General features: G+C 60.2%; 1 protein-coding gene across 11 annotated transcripts in view; it reads right to left on the reverse strand.

The window, feature by feature from the left end:
• CABIN1 (calcineurin binding protein 1) overlaps window positions 1–22,597 on the reverse strand; it is a 154,806-nt gene that overhangs the window by 22,320 nt on the left and 109,889 nt on the right. For all 11 annotated transcript variants that reach the window (XR_005054480.2, XR_012125410.1, XR_005054479.2 and 8 more), the window contains one exon: window positions 20,610–20,723. Coding sequence is in view for 8 of the 11 variants with exons in the window: in XM_036993213.2 (XP_036849108.2) it covers window positions 20,610–20,723 (114 nt within the window). In the remaining 3 variants the exon portion in view is untranslated. The remainder of the gene's footprint in view (window positions 1–20,609; window positions 20,724–22,597) is intronic.

Here is a 22,597-nt window from a genome sequence, read left to right on the forward strand (position 1 = left end):
CGCGCGCGGGCTTCCCCCCCGGCGGCGCGGGCTCCAGTGCGGGCTCCGCCGGTGCCCGCCCCCGCGCGCCGCCGCCCGGGTCCGCCCGGCCGCCCACCTGACGCTGTGCAGGGCGCCGTCCCGGGGGCATGGGGGCGTCACGGCCCCGCGGCCGGCCGACTTCCTCCGCAGCGGCGCCCGGGAAACCACTGCCCGCGAGCTTCCTGCCGCGCCTGGCGGGGGCCAGGGGCTGAGGCGGGGGGCGGCCGCCCCGGGGAGGCCCGAGTCAAAGCCCCGGACGGGGAGCCGGCGGGCTGAGGAGGACAGGCAGCCGTGGCGCAGACCCCCGCCCCGCCCCCCGGCCCCGAGCAAGTTCCTACCCGCCGGCTCCCCCGTGGCATCTGTGCAGCGAAGCTAGGGCAGGCGCCGGGCCATGGCCGCGGAGGCTCGCTCGCGGCGGGCCGGGGCGGGGCGGGCAGAGCCGGACGGGGCGCGGGCTCTCGCTCGCTCGCTCGCTCGGCCTGGAAGCGGGCCCAGCAACACAACTGACTTTTGCCGGCCAATCCTCGCGGGTTCCCTGGCCCGGCAGCCGGGGGTGGTGGGGTTGCCGACCGGCCGGGGGGGCGCAACCCTCGCCGCGGAAGGCTGTCCTCACCCTGCAGGCAACAGCTATACGAACGGCGCCCCCTGGAGTTGTGCCACGCGAGGGCCCTGTGGAGGGCAAGGTGTGGGTGTGGGGGACACGCAGCCACGGCGAGCTGTCCTTGCTGATCCTACGGGGCAGTGGGAGATGAAGTGATGACTTTCCCAGTAACATCGTCAGCGGGGGAGAGAAGAACACGGATGCCCGGGCAAATGGGAAGGGCCTCATCTTCCAGTTGGGGTGTGAGGGCCAGCGGGAGAAGGCCCTGGGCCGAGGGACGGGAGTGGCAGGGCTGGGAGAGCCAGGTAGGCTCCGGATTCCCCTTCAGCCTCTGCAACCCAAGAGCAGCGGCAGAGCTCTGGGAGGGGCTGCTCTGCTGGGGCCTGGAAGTAGGTGCTGCATTCATTCTTCAGGTGGGGACTGGGCTCAGAGGGGAAGAGCCTCCCCTGAGAGCACCCTGCCGTGGCCCCGACGCCCACGGGTCCAGTGTGCACACAGCGCATCCCTCCCCAATTCCTGTGGGCCAGGCTGCCCCGGACTGCCCACCACTACTAGCTGCTCCTCCCGTGCCATCTGAGGAAAGGCCGGCTGAGCAAAGGCAGGCACAGGATTGGATGCAGAGGTTCTACCCCAAGCCCTGGGCTGGCCTCCACCCCCAGACAAGTTTCTCTCTCACCACCACCTCAGCACCAGGAGTTCCTCATCCCCTCCTCCCTCCCCACATACCCAGAGGACTCAGATCCACCTGCCCCCTGCCCTGGGACATGTCCCTGAGCAGGCTGTTTCCACCTATTTATATTCAGGATGGCTATTTACATTCAGGATGGCACCTGCCCACTAGCGTTCCAGGCTTCCCACGTGCCCACCAGGTGCCCCTAGTCCAAAATACAAGGGTTCCACCTATCCCTTCAGTCAGGGTGATGTCACACTGTCTGTCCCCTTCCCTCCTGGAGGCACAGAAACAGTGTCTGGCACCCCCTGAAGATTACTATTCCCTGCCAGGTGCTGGAAGAACCAGGCCTTGGCTCCTAGAGGTCACTCACCTGCAGGGAGAGAGGCCTGAGCACAAGCCTCCCCAAGCCTGTGTAAGGACAAGGGGTTCCCAACTGAGTGTCCACAACAGGTTGAGTTTCAGGTAGGGTGTTCTAAATCTGCACGTCACTCAAGTCTTAACAGCCCCTTACCATCTACTGGCATATTGTCATTTGACACTCACGTGTGGGGATAGGTTCATTGAGGTTGGGGACTGGCTGGTTCAGAGTCACACAGTAATGGCTCCCCAGGCCTGGACTGCTCCACGGCTGGTTGGGCCACTCCTCCCAGCTATACCAAAGGCTGGAACAGACAAGTGAGGCTTGCACCTTGCACAGCACATGAACTCACTTCGTACCTTGTCTACTTCCTGTAAGATCAAGTCAGCCCAAAGGGGGCTGAGGACAGGAGCTCTTCACACCTAGGCCAGGAAGAAATGCTCAGTGTTGAGCATGTGGTTCTGATGCCAGCCCATGTCTGGACCTCTGGATCTGGTCATTGCCGGCACCCAGCTCTCCCTGGCACTCGTGCCCTCCCACACAGAGCTTGGAAGGGGTGCTCTCATGGGCACACTGAGGCCCAGGGTGGGCTGTGGCAGCAGGGCTGTCCCAGCAGGAGGGAGGCCTGTGGTGGGTGAAGGGATCTCGGGGTCTGTCCTGGGCCCCTGCCAAGAAAAGCCTGTGGGGAGACTTCCTGAGATAATGTCTGCTCTCAGTGGTCTCCAGTTCCTCAGTCTTGCTTACTGCACTCCAAGCCATGGTTTGTGCCAGCCCTCTTCAGAGCCCCATGAGATGGGCATCCATCAACTCAAGCTGACAGGCCACGGCACTGAGGCCCATGACAGGGAGTTGAGTCACCCTCCCCAGGCCCCCAGGAGGATGCACACCTGTGCACACTGGAGCCTCCTGGGGCTTCGTGTGAAAGTGCTGCGACAGTGGACATTGGTGGGCATGCCCAAACCAGGTCCTTGAAAATTCTTAGGCATGAAGGCGCCTTGGGCCCCTCCTGGGGTTTGTCAGCACCCTATACAGGAGAGCCCCGTGGGTCCCAATTGCCCATAAAGCACCTGGATGTGCAGGGCACAGGCCTCTGACCACTGCCCAGGAGAGACTGTTGCTCACTCATCTCAAGGCCACTCCTGAAGGCCTAAGAGATTGGGGGTTCCTACTGCACTCTGCCAGCCTCAGGGGCCCTGGAGGCCAGGCCACCCAGACCATGCTCACACTCACCCACAGGCCAGCAGGACCCCCAGCAAGCAGGGAGGATGGGGGTGTCCCTGGCCACCTGTCTGGTGCTGAAGGGTGTGTTCCAGCCTGTCCCCGGAATGTCACTCTTACTCACTGGCCTAGTCACAGTAAGTTCCGAGGGACTCCCTGAGCCTAGGGGGGCCTTTATCCTAAGAGCAGCGGGCAGTTCCTCTAACCTGTGAGCGGGAACCTTCTCTAACCGTGAGAAGGAGTGATGTTAGAAGTGGGCATGTGGCCCTGGGCTACAGACAGGCCTGGACCTCTAGGAAGCTCCCTTACCCTCAGCGCAGGAGGGGCCCCAATTATCAGGAAGCCTCACTGCCTTTCCAAGAGATGTCCGACCTCCAACCTCCAGAACAGACTTCAATAATCCTAAGAAGATAACAAACATCCTGAGGATGTGACTTGGTCCCTAAAGGGCTTTTCCAGGCCCTCTCCCACTCCCACTCTAGGACAAGCGGGTCACCAGGGAGAGGGCAACAGGCAGTTGGCTCTGGGAGCCACCTCCCCACCCCCTGCCCACAGCTCCCTGCTGGGGCCTTGCCAGGGAAGGGAACGGCCTGTACCCAGGCTCCTCCTCCTGCCCTCTGCCTAGACCTGGGCCTTCCCCTCTCACCCTCGCCCACCAGGAGGCCCTCACCCACCTTGCACAGCCCTGCTCTCTCTTTTCCTCATCCTCCTCTTTGGCCCTAAGGGAGAGGTTCCGGGCCAGCTCTGGAAAGTCCTGACCCTTCACTCTCCAGCTGCTGCCCACCCAGTGGCCCTGGCAGCCAGCAGGGCGGCAGGCAGGCCAGGACTTCAGCCATCTCCGTGCTGGCAAGTTGGGTAGCCAGCATTCCTCCTGCAGCGCCCACCTGGTCTCCCTCCTGCAGCACTACACTGGCTGGCCCTGTTTATTCTCCTCCTTACCACAGCCGTTTCTGAAGTGTGAACTGCCCACCGCTCTTAGGATGAAGGCCTCCCGAAGCCCATGGGTGGCCGCAGAGAGGGAGGCGAGCTGCAATCCGCAAGCCCAGGGATGGTCATCAAAGCCAGAAGGAACCAGAGAAAGTGGGACCAAATGTCCACGGCCTTGTTCGTGTAGTAGCCCCCGGCAGGGCAGATGGGGGCGAGGAGGGTGAATGGAGTCAGAGAGCTAAGTTGGAAGGTGTTAGGGCGGAGCAGCAGAAAGAGATGACCAAGGGCCTTTGGGGTAGATACTGTCATCCTGTGCTGCCAAATAGGAAGGAAGACTTCAAGATCAAGAGGCATGCTGGGGACCTGGGTATGGAGCCCAGATTAACGGTGAATGTGTGCATGTCTCCAAGCCTCTGCTCCAGCACATCCCCACCCTGGGGCAGGCCATCAGGCTGGGCACACGGGCACTGCCACCCTCTCCTCACCTTCTGGCCACCCAGGCAGCGCAGCCTCCAAGGGACCATAGCCCTCCTTGGAAATACGTGCTTGGCCTTTGGCTCACATGGCCAGTGAGGGTAAGCACCCATGTGCCTCCACTCCTGGCGGAGGTGGGTGAGGGTAAGCACCCACGGGCCTCCACCCCTGGCAGAGGCGGGCTCCTGGCCTTGCAAAGCAAGGCCGGACCCCACAGTAGGGCCGCTGGCTGAGCTGCCCAGGGGCCCATACAGCCATCCCTTCTCAAAACCTGAGCCAGCACAGACCTGCAGGCCGCTCCTGGTTCCTTTCTGCAGGCTGCTTCCTTAGTCCCCACCTGACCTCGCCTGAGTCCTCCTCCCTGGCTGCGTCCAGTGATGCCTTTCACGGGGCAGGAATGCTTCTTGGAGTTAACAACCTGACTTCTCAGCCGTGGAGTTTTGAGCTGCCAACCGGTGCAGGGGCACAGGCTTCCTGCTGTGGGATACTGGCTTATGTGACATGTGCCTAGGCAGCCTCTCTGCCAAAAGCATGCCAGTAGAAGACTGCTGGGCCTTACAGTCCCTGCCAGCCAGCTTCCTCTCCCTTGCCAGACAACCAGGACAGTGAGATGTACCTCCTCCCCCACTCACGCAGACCCCAGCCAGAAGCATGCTTCATTCTCAGGCTAGAGCTTCTGGTACTCAGAGATTGTTCGGACAATTGCAAGGTGTGTCTGACGTCCCTGAGTCCAGCCGTTTTGCCTGTTTGACCCATGAGTGAGGACACAGAGGTAGGGGGCAGGGAAGCGACCTGCCCAGTGAGACATGGCCCAGCAGCTGTGGGCAGGGCTCGATGCAAGGACCCCTGTCCCTCCATCTAGGGCTGTGTCCACGCCATGCTCGGCTCCACAGGGACCAGCACGGAACCCCCTAGTGTGCATGTGTTCCCACCATACCAAGAGGCAATGGCTGCCTTGGGAGACCACGCCCACATCCCTAGTCACTGTGAGGAACACCTGGGGCCTCAGTCACGGATGCCTGTGGGCTTGTGGGCTGACACTGACAGTCATGGCCTGTATCAGCTCAGCTTGGAGCCCAGGAACAGAGCTGGCCACAGAGAGAGAGAAACAGGGATGGGGAGGGGACCAGGGCGGCTTCCTGGGGAGGATGTGGCAGGCATCTGGGCTGGGTGCTGATGGCTAGGGATCTCCCCGTGCAGGGGTACAGACTGGAGGAGGAGAGACAAGGACGGGGCCTGGGACAATAGGGACAGCCAATGGGAACATGTGGAGAGCAAGGGGTGCTCAGTGTGTGCATGTGGCCTCTGTGGAGGGAGAGGGTGTGCCAGGGGTCTAGGGAATGGGCAGGCAGGGAAGGGAGGCCAGCAGGCTCTGAGGCCTCCTAGGGTGAGCTTGGACTCGGGGTGTGATTGATGGGACCCTTGAGACCTCCTTGGAGCGAGAGGATACTTACACTGGGCTCCTCTGAGCCTGCCCCCGTATCAGGGCTGGAAATGAGAGCTGCTGTCTAGGCTTCTAGAATAGCCCAGTCTTTGGAGGACTGCTGAGCTGCTTCCGTTTCATCTCAGGAGGGGAGCCCACATCCTCGAAAAGCCATGTCTGACAGGCACACCGAGGAAACTAGGACAGCCCCATCCATCGTCTGACCCTCGTTCCTAATGCCTTTATGGGTCGGAAGGCTCTGGCTCCTCTGCCTGGACTATGAAGTGAGGCAGGAGTGAGGGGAACCCGAGCAGGGCCAGGCCTGCGCCTCAAGGGGCAGCAGGGGCCGTGGTCTGTGCCAGGTATGGCCCCTGAATGGCCCACACAGGATCCTCATGGGGGGCGCTGGGGCTGAACAGGTAGTGGCGAGCAGGCACCAGCCACAGGCCAGAGGCGCCGTCCCAGGCAGAGCTGGTGCCTCCACAGGCACTCGGGGTCCCAAGCAGGCTCATGCCCACCATGTCCTCCTCGCCATGACAGCCACAGTGTGGAGCCCTTCAGATCTCAGGTACGGCACTGCAAGGGGAGCCCACCTGTCCAAGCTTGCCCTGCAGAGCAGGGCTCAGTCCCCCATCTGCGGACGTGCCCTAAACCAGAACTACAAACACATGATGTAACCAGAATGTGTGACCCGACACAGCACCCCTCCCCTCTCTAGAGCAACGTGCAGCCTGGGTCACCGCAACAGGGCCTCCCACCCGTGCTGTGAGGGAAGGGCACAAGGCTCCCTCCCTAAGAGTGGGTTCAGAGTGGCTCCCACTTTTGCAGGATTCTCCTTCTGGCCACACTCCCAAAAACACAAAAGTCTAACTCCAAACACAGTGCTCTTACATGCTCCAAGCCACGCCAAGCTGCAGCGCACGCATGTGATTACTCGGTGGCCAAAACACACCCTCCCCAGACTCCCTTGTCACTCAGGCACCAGGTCCCACCCCAACACTCTCCCTAATCCCTCTAGCCCTCAGGGCCTGCTCCAGGCCTGCCCCCCAAGTTACTGTTGCTCTGAGGGCTCCCTCTCAACCATAGCGCTCCAGCTCAGATACCCAGGACGGGGCCGGCCTGCTGACTGTGGATGCAGTGGCCCTCGGGGTGGGCCCAGTCTAACTCCTTACTGCCCACGGTCCTCAGCCCAGGGATGACCCTCACACACACCCCTGCCTCCCTCGGTTCTCCTGGAATGCGTTTGCCCTGAGTTTGGCCAACTTCAAGGTCAGCCAGGCCTCTGGAAGCATTCCTGACCACCTGTTCCCCTTCCACTTGCTGAGGCCAGCAGACACCCCTCTCCCATACCCACGGCACCTTGGAACTCAGCAAGTACTATACTTGGGGTGTTTCGCCTGAGCGCTGGGGATGGGTGCTCACCCCCAAACTTGACAAGGAAGTGAAGCTAAGGGGAGTAGGCTTCCAGCTGAGCCAGAGTCCTCTCTGTGCCCCTGAGCACAGCTATCACCTGTCTCCCAGGAGAGGCTGTCTCTCTTGCAGCCATTGCAGGCCAACCTTCCATGTCAAAGGCTTGCACAGCACCACCTCCATGGGCTTCCCATGCTCCTGAGGCAGGGCCAGGGGTATTACCTACCAGGTAGGGAGCTAGGGATGTGTGTGTGGCTGGAGAGAATCAGCAAGTTCCACACAGGGAAGTTTCACCTGCTCTGACATACCTTAACTTTACAGACTTCTTACACATATTTAGAAATGAGCATTTCAAACTATGTATTTCTAATGAAACAGATTCCTGCACTTTCTTCAAGGGGCCGTCCTAATTGGGCCCAATCCACCTCACCTTCTGCTCCTTAGAGCCCAGGGAGCCCTATCACCCCTGTGCCCTTTCCCCAGCACCCCCTGCTCCTGCAGGGGCCTTCCCAGACCCTCTCCTGGATACAGTGGCCCCAGGGCGCACAGCAATACTGTAGCCCCGTGAGGCTGGGCTCATCAACCACACTTTGCAGAGGAAGAAACCGAGCTGTATACTGATCAGCTTGCCCAAAGCCACCTGGCTGTATGGGTGGAGCTCGGCGGGGCACAGGGCCTGGGGCTGGCCAGGCTGGGCCAAGCTGGGTAGAGCAGGGCGTGGGAGGCCCACGTGTGAAAGAATTGTTGCTGTCTGTCCATGGCACTCTGTGGCCACAGCCTGTCACCATGGAGACGAGGCAGGGGCTCTGGGAGCTGGAGCTCTGGTTTGGATTTCAAACGCAATGCTGCTATGTCAGAAGCAACTTGGTCAAACTTTCCAAATAGGAAAAGTGGAAAAAGAGAGAGAGAGAGAAATTCCCAGATTGAAGGTACACCAGAAAGAAAGCCTGGCCACTGAGCTTGGGAAGCCTTGTCTGGGTCAGCAGAGAGGTGGCAGGGCAGAGACCCTGCGGTCTCTGCAGGGTTCATGTCCCTTATCCGGGAGCCCAGGCGGGCGAGGATGCAGCCAAGCAGGTGGGGCCCAGCCCTTTCTGTCCCTGCTGCAGTGGCTGCCCTTTCACATTTTCCAGCAGGGCACGTGGGGAAAGGTTCTTTTGGGAAAAGGGCAGTAACACCACTGACCTCATCTAACTGGTCCAGCTTTGGGGATGGGTAAACTGAGGTCAGAGGGGCCAGGACCAGAAAGTCAACAGCAGGACTAAACACTGAGGACAAGGTGTGCAGGGAAGATGTATGTATCGGGCCCAAATCGGACCAGGTGCGGTAGCATCCCCAGGCCCAGCCGCGCTCTGGGCCGTGCCTCCTGTCCACAAGCCCAGCTCTGCCAGCAGGAGGCGCCTGGTTGGAGGCACCCACATGGGGCAACTCCAGGATCACACGCAGCACACGATGGGCGCCCTCAGGCCACTGTAACCTTCCGCCCTGGGGCTCAAGGCAGCTGGGGGCCCCAGAGAGCCTCAGCACCCCCAGGCTCACAAGATGGCATCACAAGTGAGACCTGGTAGTCCTGCCCTAGGAGATGGCCTTGGACTGGAGTAACTGCAGCAGTGCCCATCTCTGGGCAACAGGAGGGACTGTCTGGGCCCCCATTCAAGCTCCACGGCCAATGCCCACTGCCTCAAGAAACCCAGCCTCCCTTGGGAGCTTCCATCTAGCGTAGGGTGGTCTCTGGGCTGGGTATGGCTTGGCCCCCTCCCCTCTCTGAGCTCCCCTGAGGGTACCACTGACCTGCCTAGAGGGGGACACCAGGAAGTCTTGGCAAGGAAGGGGAGGGATGGGTAGGAGGGGGACACCAGAAGGCAGAGGCCCAGGAGGGGAGCAGCAAGCAAACAGCAAACCCCCCCTGCCCCCCTCTGTCACCGCCCCTGCTGCTAGACCCCTTCGGGACTTTCGGCTGCTCCCCACCCATGCCACCTCCCACACCCAGAACCCTCCTGATGGGGATGCCACTGCTCCCCGTTGTTATTATCCAGGCAGGTTTTTGGGAGACAGAATGGGAATGTTAAATGGGGACGACAGCCTCCCAGTCACCAGGGCTGTGGTGAGGGCCAGGCAGGGCAGGGTGGGTCCGTCCGAGCACCTGAGTCCACTGCCCACCTTCCCAGGACCCTGGCAAGGGTAGGCCTGGAGCAGGCCATGCCCTGGTTGCACCAGACTGCTCTTGGGGGCTCAAATGTGTGGCCAGTGGCCACCTCAACACAATGTTGGGACCACAGGGCTTCCAAGTGTCAAGTGCCAGGTGCTCCCATCTCCCAGATGAGAAGACTGTCTGAGTGGTCACGTGGCATCCTGCTGCCAACACGGCCCTTGCACGCCTTGGCTTAGTGGGTGTGCCAGGCCCATGGGGAGGCAGGGCACAGCACTGCGGCAGGAAGCAGGGAGCCTCGGACTTGGCTCCTACCCCACTGCCCCCTGGCTCTGTAGCCTGGGGCTTGCCACCTCAGGTTCCTTGTCTACAAACAGGGTAACACAGTGCCCCCCTTTCTGCTGGGTTTAGATGGGGCCAGCAGTTGGAGCCAACAAGCAGAACAAAGCCCAGGGCAGAGGCGGGCAGTCATGGCAGTGTCTGCAGGCCCTCAGGCCACACAGCATGGGCTCTGCTTGGGTTCTAGCTTCGAATCCTGGCAGGCGGGTGCAGGCTGGGTGCAGGGGTGGGCAGTGGGGCAGGGAGAAGCCTGAGTGCTCTGTAGCCAGGCTGTGGGACAGGAACCCCAGCTTTGCTCCTCACAGGCTGAGCAATGTGAGGCCCGTGCTGCAGTTACCCTCAACTTGCTCATCAGGAGATGGGGGTCACGGGGCCACAGGAGTGAATGGGGAGTGTCTGGGAGGTCCCTGCTGCCCTCCCAGATCCTCTGCACCCCATGGAAGCAAGCCTTGTGCTCCCCTCCCCTCCCGCACAACCAGGCAGAGGCCCACTGACATTCTTCTGCACCTCAGCTCAGGAGTCAGCCCACACGCACAGCCTGCCCATGCCTCAGGCTGGGCGTGGGGCACAGAGGGATGGGCACCCAGCAGAGTGAACAAAGCAGAGGCTGCCACGTCCCAGAGGTCATGTTCTCAGGGACTCTGCCAGGGAGCCCCTCTTCCTCCTGACCCAGAGATGGGGCGCCCACAGCTCCTGCCCCCGCGGGTTCTGCAGCCTGAGCAGTCGCAGCCACCCCCCGCCCGGCTCCCCCCTCCCTCCCAGACACCCTCAGCGCCTTCGCTGGGTGGGCTGCTTGCCTGCTCCACTCCCAAAGCCTTGCCACCGGCTCCAGGACTCCTCCTGGAACTGCATCTCCCCGGGCAGCCCTCAGCAGCAGGGCTCCTGGGCCTGGGAAAGTGGTCTGCCCACGCTGAGATGGTCTGTGCCTGCCTCAGAAAGAAATGGCAGGGGCGCGCATTCCAAGAGCAAACCTCTAAAAAATAAGCTGCAGTGGGAAAAGAAGTCTACCCTGGAAAATGTTCTTCTTGTCAGGAATGTTAAACGGCGAGCTCCTGACTGAGCACCCCCAGCGGAGGGGGCTGTGGGATGAGGTCAGTTCTGGACGGGTACTCAAATGCTACTGTCCCCCCTGGGCTGGCCGGAAACTCCGGCATGGAGGCCGGCCCACAGGATGTGGGTCCCAGGCCTGGGCTCCAGGCAGGGCGCTCCCATTTACTGACTGTGTGACGCAGGGTAAGTCACAGCTGTGCAGGCTGCAGGGCTTTCCACGCCCTGCTGGGTGGACGTGGTGGTGGGGGGGCAGATCCTGAGCCGTAAGGGCTTAAGCACATCACAGCCCTCTGCCCAAGCGCCCTGGCTCTGCCAATCTGTGAAGCTACATCTGGAGATGGAACTGTCTCTAGTGGCCAGCAAAGAATGCACACCAGGTGATAGCCATCTAAATCTCAATGTTGCTTACATTTGATTTTTTTTTTTTTTTTAATTCTAGCTGTGAATGGGGCCGGCTTGGCTTGGGCAGGGATTTATGACTGTGCTGTGGTCCTGCAAGGGCACGGGCCTGGATACTCTGTGGTCTTGTCCCGCCTTGTCCCAATGCACCACTGTGTGCCAGCCCTTCGGGGGGAGGACCCTTTGCAGCATCTCAGGCAAGAATGAGCCCCTCCCTATCTGCCTCCTCTTGGGCTCACACTGTCCTCCCAGACAGGGTGGTGCAGATGCAGATGGCAAAGCCTTTGGCACCTACACCAGCTTGAACCTGGGCCCAGAAAGCCAGAAGCTACGAAGTTCGATGAAGTCTACAGAGCCCAAGACGTGGGAAGGAAGGAAAGCTAGCAGATAGAAGCTAAGAAGCCACATGAGTTTGCTAACCTTTTTAAGACTCTTAAAAGCTGGACCTTTTTTCCCTGGAGAACTTGAAATTATTCTTTTGTTTACTTTTGCAACTGGCCCACACATCATCTCAGCAATGCTAAAAATAGCGCCATTACAGCAATTCTACTACAGCCAAGGAGCTCATATTTCCTCCATTTAAACTTTTCCCTTCTTTTCTGTTCTCTAATTCCCACTTTAATGTGCCTGGGTTTCCTTTAACACTGTTGTTAGAACGGTGCTGCTGTTCAACTCCAGTGACCTTAGTGGGAGGCAGGGGAGGCCGGGTGACCTGGCAGCACCTCCCTGGGGGCAGGGTAAGAAGCCTGAGTGCAGCCGCCTTCCTCACTGGCTGGGCAGGAGGTCCGCAGCCCTTGCTAACGTAGAATTGTGAAGGGAGAGGAAAACCACGGTGGGTCCCAGAGAGTTTCTCCTGAGAATCAGCCGACACTGGTACCTAGAAGCTGTTTTCCCCTTGTGGGAGCAGAGGGCAATGAGCAGCAGCGCTTCATTGGTGTCCTGGTGCCCCCCACCCACACACAGCCCCTCTGCCCTACGAGAAGCTGGCTCCTGCTGCTCCCTCCGCTCAGAAGCCCATCATGTGGGCACTCCTTCCCACATACTCCCCTTACCCTCAGCTTCCCAGGTCTCAGCTCCACAAGGGATGGGGGCTCATTCAGACTGGGGGTTCTCAAAGAGCATGTGTACAAAAGCGACCGCGACGGGAGGACTCAGGCAGAGCCCGACGCTCGCTGGAGGACGTCAGCCTTGGGCAGGGCTGGGGGGGCCCAAAGGAGCCGGGCGAGTTGGTGAGGGCTGACTCACACAGCGACACTGGGCAAGGAAAAGCCTGTGAGGGGACCACAGAGGGAAGCCCCTACTGTAGAAGTGGCCCCAACTAGCATGTTTGGAAGGCACTGAGAGAGCTTGCCAAAGGCCAAAGGCCTGTGGGCAGGAGGGGTGCAAGCCAAGTGAGGTTCCAGAAGGGAGGCCACAGCGTGGAGGGACAGACCCACACCCAGCCCCACGATCCTTCCCCAGCCACCCAGCCCTACCCAAAACCTTGAGCGCTGCGCTCCCACAGTCATGTTTAACTGATCACCCCCAACCCAGGCACCTGGGTGCCCTCAGGAGTGGGCCTAATGGCTTGATGGAAGACAAATGGGCTGTAAGGTGACCAAGAGCCATGCAGAGACTGCTTTAGCACCAGGAGGTCTCAGAGCAACGGAGGGGCAAGGGATTGCAGCCCCTGGATGAGGGCGACACGGGCACAGGACACAGATGCACTCTCCTTCTCCCTCTGCCATCCCCAGCAGACGTTGCTAGCGGAACAGAGACAGTGCCCAGATGTGGCCACTGAATGCCCCACAGCCGGGCTGCTAAGGGAGCAGGCCCTGGAGTGGGGCAGACCTGGACGTGAATCCCTGCCTAGCCACTTGCTGGCTGTGTGATCTTGGGCCACTCCCCGGGCTTCTGCACACCCTTCAAGGAGGTAAGACAACTGGCTCCCAGAGGGCCCTGGTGGCCAGGTCACCGCTGCCGGCAGCTGCTGCTGCAGAAGCACCTCGATAAGTGCCCCTCTTGTAGCTTCTGTCCCAGCACCCAGAGTGACCAAGTCAGCCGGGGGAGGCCTGTGAACAAGGTCTGGAAACAGGGCCACAAGCTCTGCCGTCCACGGGGAGGAGCCAGGCCTCTGGTCAGCCTGGTGGGCAGAGGGCAGAAAAGGGATTTAGGTTTTGACAGCTGTGGCGCCTTTTGGTCATCAAATTCCCCACCTGTGTGAGGGTCCTACCAGTACCTAAGCCCCACAGATCTGCTGGCAGGCCCCAGTGAATGCCCAGAAATGGGGCCAGTCCTGCCGTTGCTGCTGTGGGCCAGGCTAGGCACAGATGCCCTGGCACAGTGCGCACGGGTGGCAGTCTTCACTGTTGCTGTGCTCCGCCTCTGGAACCCCAGGCCTTACACCATAGAGAGGTGGCCCAACCTAGCTGGCCAGCTACTTGAGGCCATGTCCACACAGGCCAGCACCCAAGACAGCCAACAGTGTGGTCCCAGCCCCCAGGGGCAGCCCTGGTGTATACAATAGCCCGGCTATTAACCCAGCCCCCATGGACCTGGAATCCCATCCTCACCTCCTGGTGCAGGGCTGTATGTCCATGTTCCCCTGCCCACTGCAACCCCAGCCTCCCCACCCAGCCAATGGGTCACTCGGGCAATACTCCCACTTGGCAGCACCTGGGCCAGTTCCGGTGTGGGAGCCAGCAGGTCCCTGGCTTTCCGCCCCTCCTCCTTCACGGGCAGCTCTGGCCACCACCCACAAGCTTAAGCACGAGACAGAGTGAGGTTCACACCCATCCTCCAGCACCGGCCGGTCATGGGACCTTGGCCAAGGGAACCCTACCTCCTGGCACCTCCAGGAAACGGAAGTAATCATCAACCCTGTGGATCTGCTGGACCCTGGACCTGGCTGACAACAGCTGGCTTAGGGCCTGGCACACAGCAGTTTTAACAGCAGAGCAATACCTCCTTGAGGTGGAGGCAGAGGGACAATCAGGGAAATGTGACCCCATCACAACTGGTCCTGAGTAGAGAGGAGGTGACATGGGTAGGACCATCTTTGGGAATGGGGAGGACTCTTGTTGACCAGGTGTTTCCTATCCTGACGTTTGCTGACCCTGACCAGAGGGCGGGCAGAGCTCAGTGCGGGAGAAGCTGGAATACCCCTGCGGTGACGCTCCTGGCCTTGTTTACTGCTGGGACGCAACACAAATCTGCCACTGCAGGGGGTGGTGTGGGGTATAATTAACTGGGTAGAGGTCACCACCTCATCCCTGGTTGCGCCTTGGTCTTTGCTGATGTCTGCCTACAAAAGGCTCTCAGCTTGGGGCTGGCGTCTGGGGGCGGGTGTCCGTGACTCAGCTCCAGGGGTGGATGTGAGTGAGGCAAGGGCCGCCCCCAGGCCCATCGGGCACAGTGCCTCTCGGGAGCCACAAGGGTGGTGGCTACAAAGAAGAGCCAATGTGGCCCTGGAACGGGAGGTAGACGTACCAGGGCCTGGCCACGGCTGGGTTCCCCAGCACTCAAGCCGGGATGGTGTCTATTCCCCCTTGCTCTGAGGGTAAAGCCCCAGGGAACTCCAGAGGGTGGGAGGAATTCAGAGTCGCAGGCACACCCTGCCTGCTGGGTCCTGTGCCAGGGGGATGTGTCGGAGGGTGATGGCAATGCTATTCTAGATGAGGTCCCCACGCGGGGGCTGGGTGTGCTGGGCTCCAGAGGCTGTGCCCTGTCCGGGCAGCCCCACTGGCTCCCCGATACCCCCTGCCCCGAGGAGGGGCACTGTCTCAGGCTGGGCTGCCACTGGTCTCTGAGAAGTCCCTGGCCTGAGAGGTTGGCCCGCTGTGCCGACCCCTCCCTAACGCCTGGCATCTGCTCACTGGCTGGGGCGAGAGGACTCCCCCAGCTAACTGGTGGCAAGTTGCTGACTTGCTGATTCTATGCTTAGAATGATTCTTACCAAGAAAGGTAGGGTGCTGGAGGCTTCAGAGACCTCCTCTCCTGCCCCCAGCTCCAGCAGGTGGCTCTCCCTCAGGCTGGCCACCGGACCAGCAGGGGCCCTGGGTGAGTACTCAGGCTCCAGGGCTGCGGACAAGAGCATCTGGACACGAGCGTACAAACGCTTCAAGAAATAAAGATGGCTCCTGATGACTGTGTCTCCTGTCAGTCTAAGCAATGCGGAGGCAGGACACAAGGAAGCACCGGGCCCCTGTGGTGGTTGCCAGGTAGGAGTACATTCCAGAACTCAGGCAGACAGAAGGACCGGCCACAGCTGCGGGAGGGAGCTCAGCCTCTCCGGCCACTCCACAGACGGACCAGACTGAAGGTCACTGCGGTTCTGAGCGCCAGGAGGGGCAGAGCAGTGGCTGGAGGGGGAGAACCTGGTCTGGCTCTGCAGACCCATCTGGCCCCGAGTGGAGGCGCTCGGTGTGGAGGGCCTGGGACCTGGCCTCTGCCCCTGGGTGCTTGTCCTGGAGACTCTTGCCCAGGTGAGGAAGGGACCAGGAAAGGCAGCATTTCTTACTAGTGGACAACTGAAAGCCACCTGTCTGCTGGAAGGCCACCCTGCCAAGGGGCAGCCCTGTGTCCTGTGTGGGGCTGAGGAAGGGGTGGGGTGGCCAGGGGCTCAGCCAACCTGAGTCTCAAAGCCTGTGCCTTCCCCAGTGACCCCAGGGCCCAGGGCCCTGGCCCGGGTGACACAGGCAGACCCCTCCATGGGGCGGAAGAAGCTCTAGGGGAGGCACTGCGGCAGGCCAGCACCTCCCTTCCACCCCCTCGAAGTCAGGGCACAGCCTCTGCCCGCCTGCACAGCCTCGGAAGCAGGAAGAAATGCCAGCCGGGCCCTCAGCTCCCTTTGCTTCTTTCACAGTGGCTGGAAACTGGGTTGAAACAAGAAAACACCCTGCCTGCTAAAATAAGCAAACATTTGGGGGAAGGAGGGCGAGCCATCTCTGGCTTGGTTACTATAGGAACGTTTCTGAATCAACTACAAGAGAGAAGTTCACACTGGACAGAGCAACCCAACTCCGGCCTACACGGGCCCACCTGCCCAGAGGGGCGGGCACACACCAGCAGGGGAAGCGGCGGAGGCTTCTCGGCCCTCGGACGCGAGCCCTCGGCCTCCGTGGCGTATTGGGTGCCTGCCTGCTTGGCCCTCCCTGTCCAGGGACAGGCAGCCCCTTGGCCCCCAGTCTCTGCAGCCCTGTCAGGTCTGGCACTGGCTCAGAGGGCCCCTACGACCCTAGACCCGACCCCTAACTCACTGCTCTCACCCAACTGCCTCCCCCCTCAGGCCTGCATGTCTTCGCTGGCCCCCCTACTCTGCAGAGCCAGTCTGAGAAGCCACCCCTGAATCACACAGCCACACCTCTGCCAGTCCCTCCCTCCTGGAGCTGTGAAAGGACAGGCCCCAGGTCCGGTGGGCACAGGACCTCAGCCAACATCCAACAACCCTGGCTCTGTTCTGGTGAAGGCCAGGCTGTCCTGCCCGTGGGGGAGGGCTGGGGCCACGGCGCCCTCAGCTAGGGCTCCAGCCTGCTCTGGAGCAGAAGCCAGGGTCCCGGTGGTCCGACCTGCTTGGCAGATTTTCCACGACAAAGGAAAGGGTGGGTCGGGAGCTGTTCCCTCTAAATTGTGGCACAGTGGGAGTGGACATGGGCCAAGTACGTTCCTTTCTCTGTCAAATGCTCATCCAGCCCCACTGATGGCCCTGCTCCACACCAAGTGTGTACAGCTGTGGGGTCCCAGCCAGCTGGGCAGTAGGCCCCTGTGCAAGCAACCCCATCAGGGAAGCTGCCACTTGGAGCCCAGGTCACCCTCAGCAGCCCTTCAGCACCCATCCCTTGCCTGGCTCATCACGCTCCTCATGAAGGTGTGGCCCAGCCCCCAGGAGCTCCCCTGAAGTGCCTCTAACCCTGGCCTCCCTCTTTTACCCACCTCCTGGCTGAGCAGTACCTACCCCACCAGTGGGAACCCTGCCTCCAGGCTCCTTGAGGATTCTCCATCGCTCCCACATGCCTCCCAGTGTCCTACAGAGGCCCCGCACAAAGGGACATGCAAGTGGGGCTCTACTGCAAGCCCGCAAGCATCCGGTGGCAGGGACACTACAGCAGCCAGCACTGGCTGGGCCAGGAGAATGTGCTTGAGGACCACCTGTCATGGGGAAAGGCATGAAGGGAATCAGCTCACAGACGGGGCTCACAAACCTCCTCCGGGCCAGGCTGGGGTGGCCAGGGACTCACAGAGGAACATGGCGACAGCACAAAGACTGGACCACATAAGTGCCAGCCCAAGGAGACTGTGGCCCTGCACATGACCCAGTACTGGGTGGTAGCTCGCAAACAAAAGCAAGTTCACCAGTGCACACATGCACACGTGTATTTTTTAATGCTGCATGACTGATATCATACACACACACCTGGAAAAGGAGAATAGCTTAGCCACTCACGGAAGAGTGCCTGAGGGCGAGCAGGCCAGTGGGTCTGGGCTCTGCTGTGTGTCTGAACTGTTTGCAGTGACAATGTGGTCCTATGTGAGTTGCATAATTTTCAGAAATTGTCATTAAAAATTAACAGGAAGGTCCCCTAGCCTGGGCCCTGAGGGGCTGACCAGCTGGGTGAGTGACATCAAGACTGGGCCGGGTGGGTGGTCCAGGACAGCTGGGGCTCCGGAGAACGGCCAGCAGGGTCCCTGGTGACCCTGTCTTCCCCCTCCCTGCACCTCTTCACAAGGGCCAGCACCCACTGAGCCTCTGCCCCACCCCAAGCCAAGGCAATAAACCCAGTGCATGACAGACAGGGAGGGGAGCCGGCCTGGTCGTCCGCATCCACAGCCCCAGGGCAGCAGAGCTGGCAGAGGGCCACCCACAGGGCTCGTCTGCACAGATGGTGGGAAACAGTTTCCTCACACGTGGTCAGGGTGCTGAGAGCACCCAGGGTCAGCACTGCATGACGTGTTGGGTGTGAGCCTTGGCTGGAGGAGGAGTCCACCCTGGGGATCCCCTCACAGTGGCAGCAAGGACAGGGCAGGGCGGCGTCAGCAAGGGCTACCCTGCCACCAACCCGCTGGGAGCCCCGTCTCTTGAGTGTAGGCATGAGGTCTGTCTGGCCTCTGCCCAGAGGTTAACCTTCTGGGCTCCAGAAGCAAGAGGAGCCCCAACCCACCTCCGAAGAGAAGAGCTGCAAGAGGAGAGGCAGCCGGGGTCAGGCTGGCTGAGCGCCCGAGGGTGTCGGAGCAGCGGCTCACCGGGAAGCACAGAGGAGCAAGCAGCTGATCAGAGGAGGCAAAAGCAGTCAAAACCTCCGGTCCAGACTGGGGCCTGGATCTGCAGGGGCCCCCAGTGCCGGGGAGCCGCTGCCCCTGTGCCAGGCCCGCTTGGGGCTCTGCCGGCTTTCTCTCCCGTAGGCGCAGCCTGATGGCCCTTCTGCGGGACTCATCTGCTCTGGGGCATGACGCCAGTGAGAGAGGCCCGGGGCGCCCAGCTGACGGCTCGGATGCACTCTGGGCTTGCAGGCGTCTGAGGGACTGGCCTCTTGAACCCCCTTCCTAGGGAGGCCGGGCGCTTCGCACATGAGGAAGAAAGGGAAGCTGGGTCTCCTTCCAACATGACCACAGAGCCCGAGAGGGCACCAACAGTGGGGGAGGGACGAAGAGGGCACCTATCCCCTTGGGCGCCCGTCAGGTGCCAGATCCCAAGCCAGGGACATTGCCCCATCGTCTGACTTGATCCTTACAACTGCTCTTCAAGGTAGGTGATAGAAGCCCATTTTATACGGCAAGCAACCCAAGAGCTCAGGGAAACTAAGTCACTTACCTGGCTCTAATTTTGGTTTAGCAACTACAGAAAAAAAGGTTTGTAAAACAGTAACAAAGGGCCCATTTCATTAATATATAAAGAGCTCTTGAAAATCAGTAAGGACCAATAATCCAATAGGAAAATGAATGAGTAGAAACTGCACAGAAGAAATTAAAACGACTAACATGGTATCACAGTCAATCTCAAAATAAATAAAACACAGTAGTATTTTTCACCTACTGAAGATCAAATATGAAACAGTTCAGTAACATAGTGTTAAAAAGGTCTGAAAAAATAAGTCTAGGACTGGTATTGAAGGGTAGTAGCTATTAAAACTTAAAGACACTGCAAACACTTTGATCAAGGAATCAAGGAATTGTTTCTCAGAATTTATCCTATAGGTGGACTCCCACATATGTGCAAAGATGTATGTATAAAGCATTATTTGCAATAACAAAAGACTGGAAACCACCTAAATGCCCACCAATAAGGGATGGGTAGGTAAACTGTGGGACAACCAGGTGGTAGGAGTATTATGCAGCTATTAAAAAGGATGCTTGAATTCTAAAACATTCTCAAAATATACTCTTAAGTGAAAAATAAAGCAAGAGGTCACAGCACATGTACTCTGTCCTTTGTGCCTATCTCGGTGCACTAACTACTAAATGGGCAAAGACCCTCTGGAGGGACACATGCAGGATAAGGAACAGTGGCTGCTGTGGGGCAGTGCCAGGACACCTGGGTAGGAGGGAGTTTCCCTTTCACCACAAACCCCTTGGTACCATGTGAATTGATCAAGGATTACATCTACTATCTGTCTATAAAGTATCCACAGAAAGACGGCAGGCAATGCAGGGCTCCCGGGATCTGAAGCCACTGGAAGAAGACACGTACCATGGACCCAGCTACCCCCCACCTAGCCAGTTCTCAATGGGAGGTCCCCACTGCCCGCCCATGCCCCTTAAGAACCAGCCTCTGCTGTACCCCTCTAGCCCTGAGACCTGCCCTCTACAGCATCTGTTCAGGCCAACCCTGTCCTTCAGTTCCCCTGCATGTAACAGGGAACCAGGGAAATACAAAAGAAACCGAAGCTCAGAGGGTCTGTGTGATGTGCTGAAGCCACCCAGTCAGGAGCTGGCTGTTCTGAGAGGAGTGGTGGGAGTAGGGTGAGGACCAGAGGGCCTGGGTGTGGAGTAGAGTGAGGGGTGCTGTCTCTGTGCAGGACAGATCAAATGGGGTAGGTCTGGGTCCAAGGTGGCAAGGAGGGGCAGAGGGGCCCTCGGAGGCCTTAGGTGGCCAGCCACGTCCTGCCCATGGGGTAGGCCTCTGTCTCACAAAGAATGTCAAGGCTGGAAGGACAATGAAAACTCAGCACTGGCCAAACTTCTTGTTTTTTAAGCAGTAGACCCAGCTTCACTCAGAACCTCCTGCCTGGTGCCCAGGACCAGATGGGCATGTGAAGCTGCTCTAGGGGAAGCAGGGTCCTGGGCCTGGGGCACCCTCGCCACTGCCTGCCCCAGAACACCGAGGACTCCAGAGAACATGCCAAGCTTGTCCATGCCTTTCCCCACAGATGGGAAAGCCGGTGACTGGAGGGGACAGCGACTGGCCAGAAGTCACTGGGCAAGCAGAGCCCCACTCCCAAGTCTGGCTCACTCTTGACTGCGCCACCCTGCCTGCCCTCTGAGGATGCCGCAGACCCGTGGTCCTGGGAACGCCCGCCCAGGGGGTCCATGCGCACGCCCTCAGTGAAAAGCAGCGGCAGCAAGCAGCCTCGGAAATCAACAAGGCAAAGTACTCACGTTGAAGAAATTGGTCTTGTTCCTCTCGCAGAAGAGCCCCTGTGCCGGCATGTGCTGCAGCTGTTGCCACGGGATACTGCTGCCTAGCAACACGTCGCGGGCCCACTGGAGGTTCTGGGGAAACAAGAAGTAGGTTGGAAGTGAGTGTGTGGGCAGCTCACGGCGCCCACGGGGAAGCGAGGCAGTCCCCTCCTTCCTGGCTGCACTGGCAACGCGGTGACGAGCAGCAGCTCCTGCAGACATCGATCCCGCAGCCCCAGGCAGCTCTGGCTGCTGGCTTTGATCATCTGGCTGTGGGGTGCATTTTGGAAATGGGTTTCTTGCCTGGCACAGCTGACTTAGGAGAGCGTGGCCTCAGACTGCCAAGCAGAGCACACACAGGGACCCCTCACCCTGACCAACCTTGCAAAGCTGCTGCATGGACCCAGAGCCCCACCTTCTGTCCAGGGGACCCCCAGTAGCCCAAACGGTTAGCCCTGGCTTCTCGTCAGGATGTGAGCGGTGCTACCGATCACAGCCAGGAACAGAGCCACCCTAGGCTTGGGAGAGTGAGACTCTGCGACTCTGCAGGATGCCAGGGGTCTGAGTGCTTGAGGGGAGGGGACTCTGCCTGCAGTGCTCAGGCCAGTACTCTCTGGGCAATGGTGTCTCTTGGGGGAACCCAGGCCCAGAGGGCCTGACAGGGCAGGAACGAGGGATAGGGGCACAGGGGGAGAGGCCGGGCGTGGGTCTGGCTGTCCTGCCCTTCTCACTGACCCAGAGAGCAGCCCTGCCTGACCAGGGCCTGACCTGACGCCTTCCCCTCTCAGCTCTTTACCTGGTGGCTCCCGAGGACAGGACCAGCGCTAAGCAGAGCTATTCCACGGGGGAGAAGCCAGCAGGGGCAGGGCTGGACCTGGAGCCCAGGGCTGCACACCCTCAGCCTCGTCTTTCCCACGGTGCCCGGGCTCCTGGTCGTCAGCCCTCCTTCCCCGACCTTCACCTCCCCACCCCTACCCCGGGGGTCAGGCGTTCACACTTCGTGTCCCAATTGCTGTGAACACCCTTTATTAGCCTGCAAGCTAGGCCCATCTGCTTATTATTAGTCAGAGGACTTGTGAAACAGTCCCCTTCATCACAACTTTAGGCAAAAGTACAAATCCCAGCTCCCTAGCTTGCTGGCTAGGGGCCCCCACTGGCCTGCCTTTGCGCCTCTGTTCCCACCTCTGCACAGAGGGACATGCCCCAGAGGCTGCCCTGCACCCAGCACCAGGCGGGCCCCTGCAGCTGCGTGGGGCTCAGGCACAGGAATGAGGGTCCCTCTGGGATGGGGCAGGAGAGGTTCCAAGAATGCATCTCCTGGATGACACACTCCCAGCAGACAGAGCTAGCTGCTCTGTGGATGCCTGAGGGAGGGAGTTGTCTCCTGAGGGAAGCCCGGATGATGAAGACTGGCCAGTTTCTACAGGGACACGCCTGGCTCTGAGGGGGCCGAAGGCTGAGGATCCATCAAGTCAAGGCTGCCCCTACCCAGCAGGGCTGCAGCCCAGCCTGGTCAGAGCAGGCTCAGTGTGGGGCTGGGGGCTACGGGGCTGTGGGCGGCCCAGCACACCAGGAGAGCAGGGGCCGGCCCTGATGGGAGGAGAGGGCGCGTGCTGCCCACGCCCCTGGGCGGCAGGCCGCTCCCGCTCGCGCTCGGGTGGCTAGCTCTCTTGCTCAGAGCCCGCCTCGGGCCCAGATTTCCACTCAGACACATCTCAGGAGTGGAGACCAGGAACAGATCGAGACTGCCTATCCTATGGACTCCAACCCGACAGTGAGGGCAGCCCGAAGGAGTCCCACCGCAGGCCACGTTAGGGGCTGCTCGCCCTGAGGCCAGTGGCTGTCAAGGAGTGGCAGGCGCGGCTGCATCTCCTGAGACACATTTTCTCCAGGACTCACAGGCCTTTCCAGGGCCTTTGGGACAGACACCACAGCCTTTCACGGAGAGTGATGAGGCTTTCTGCTGC

The sequence above is a fragment of the Manis javanica genome, chromosome 15 (assembly GCF_040802235.1).
Source record: "Manis javanica isolate MJ-LG chromosome 15, MJ_LKY, whole genome shotgun sequence".
Taxonomy (NCBI): domain Eukaryota; kingdom Metazoa; phylum Chordata; class Mammalia; order Pholidota; family Manidae; genus Manis; species Manis javanica.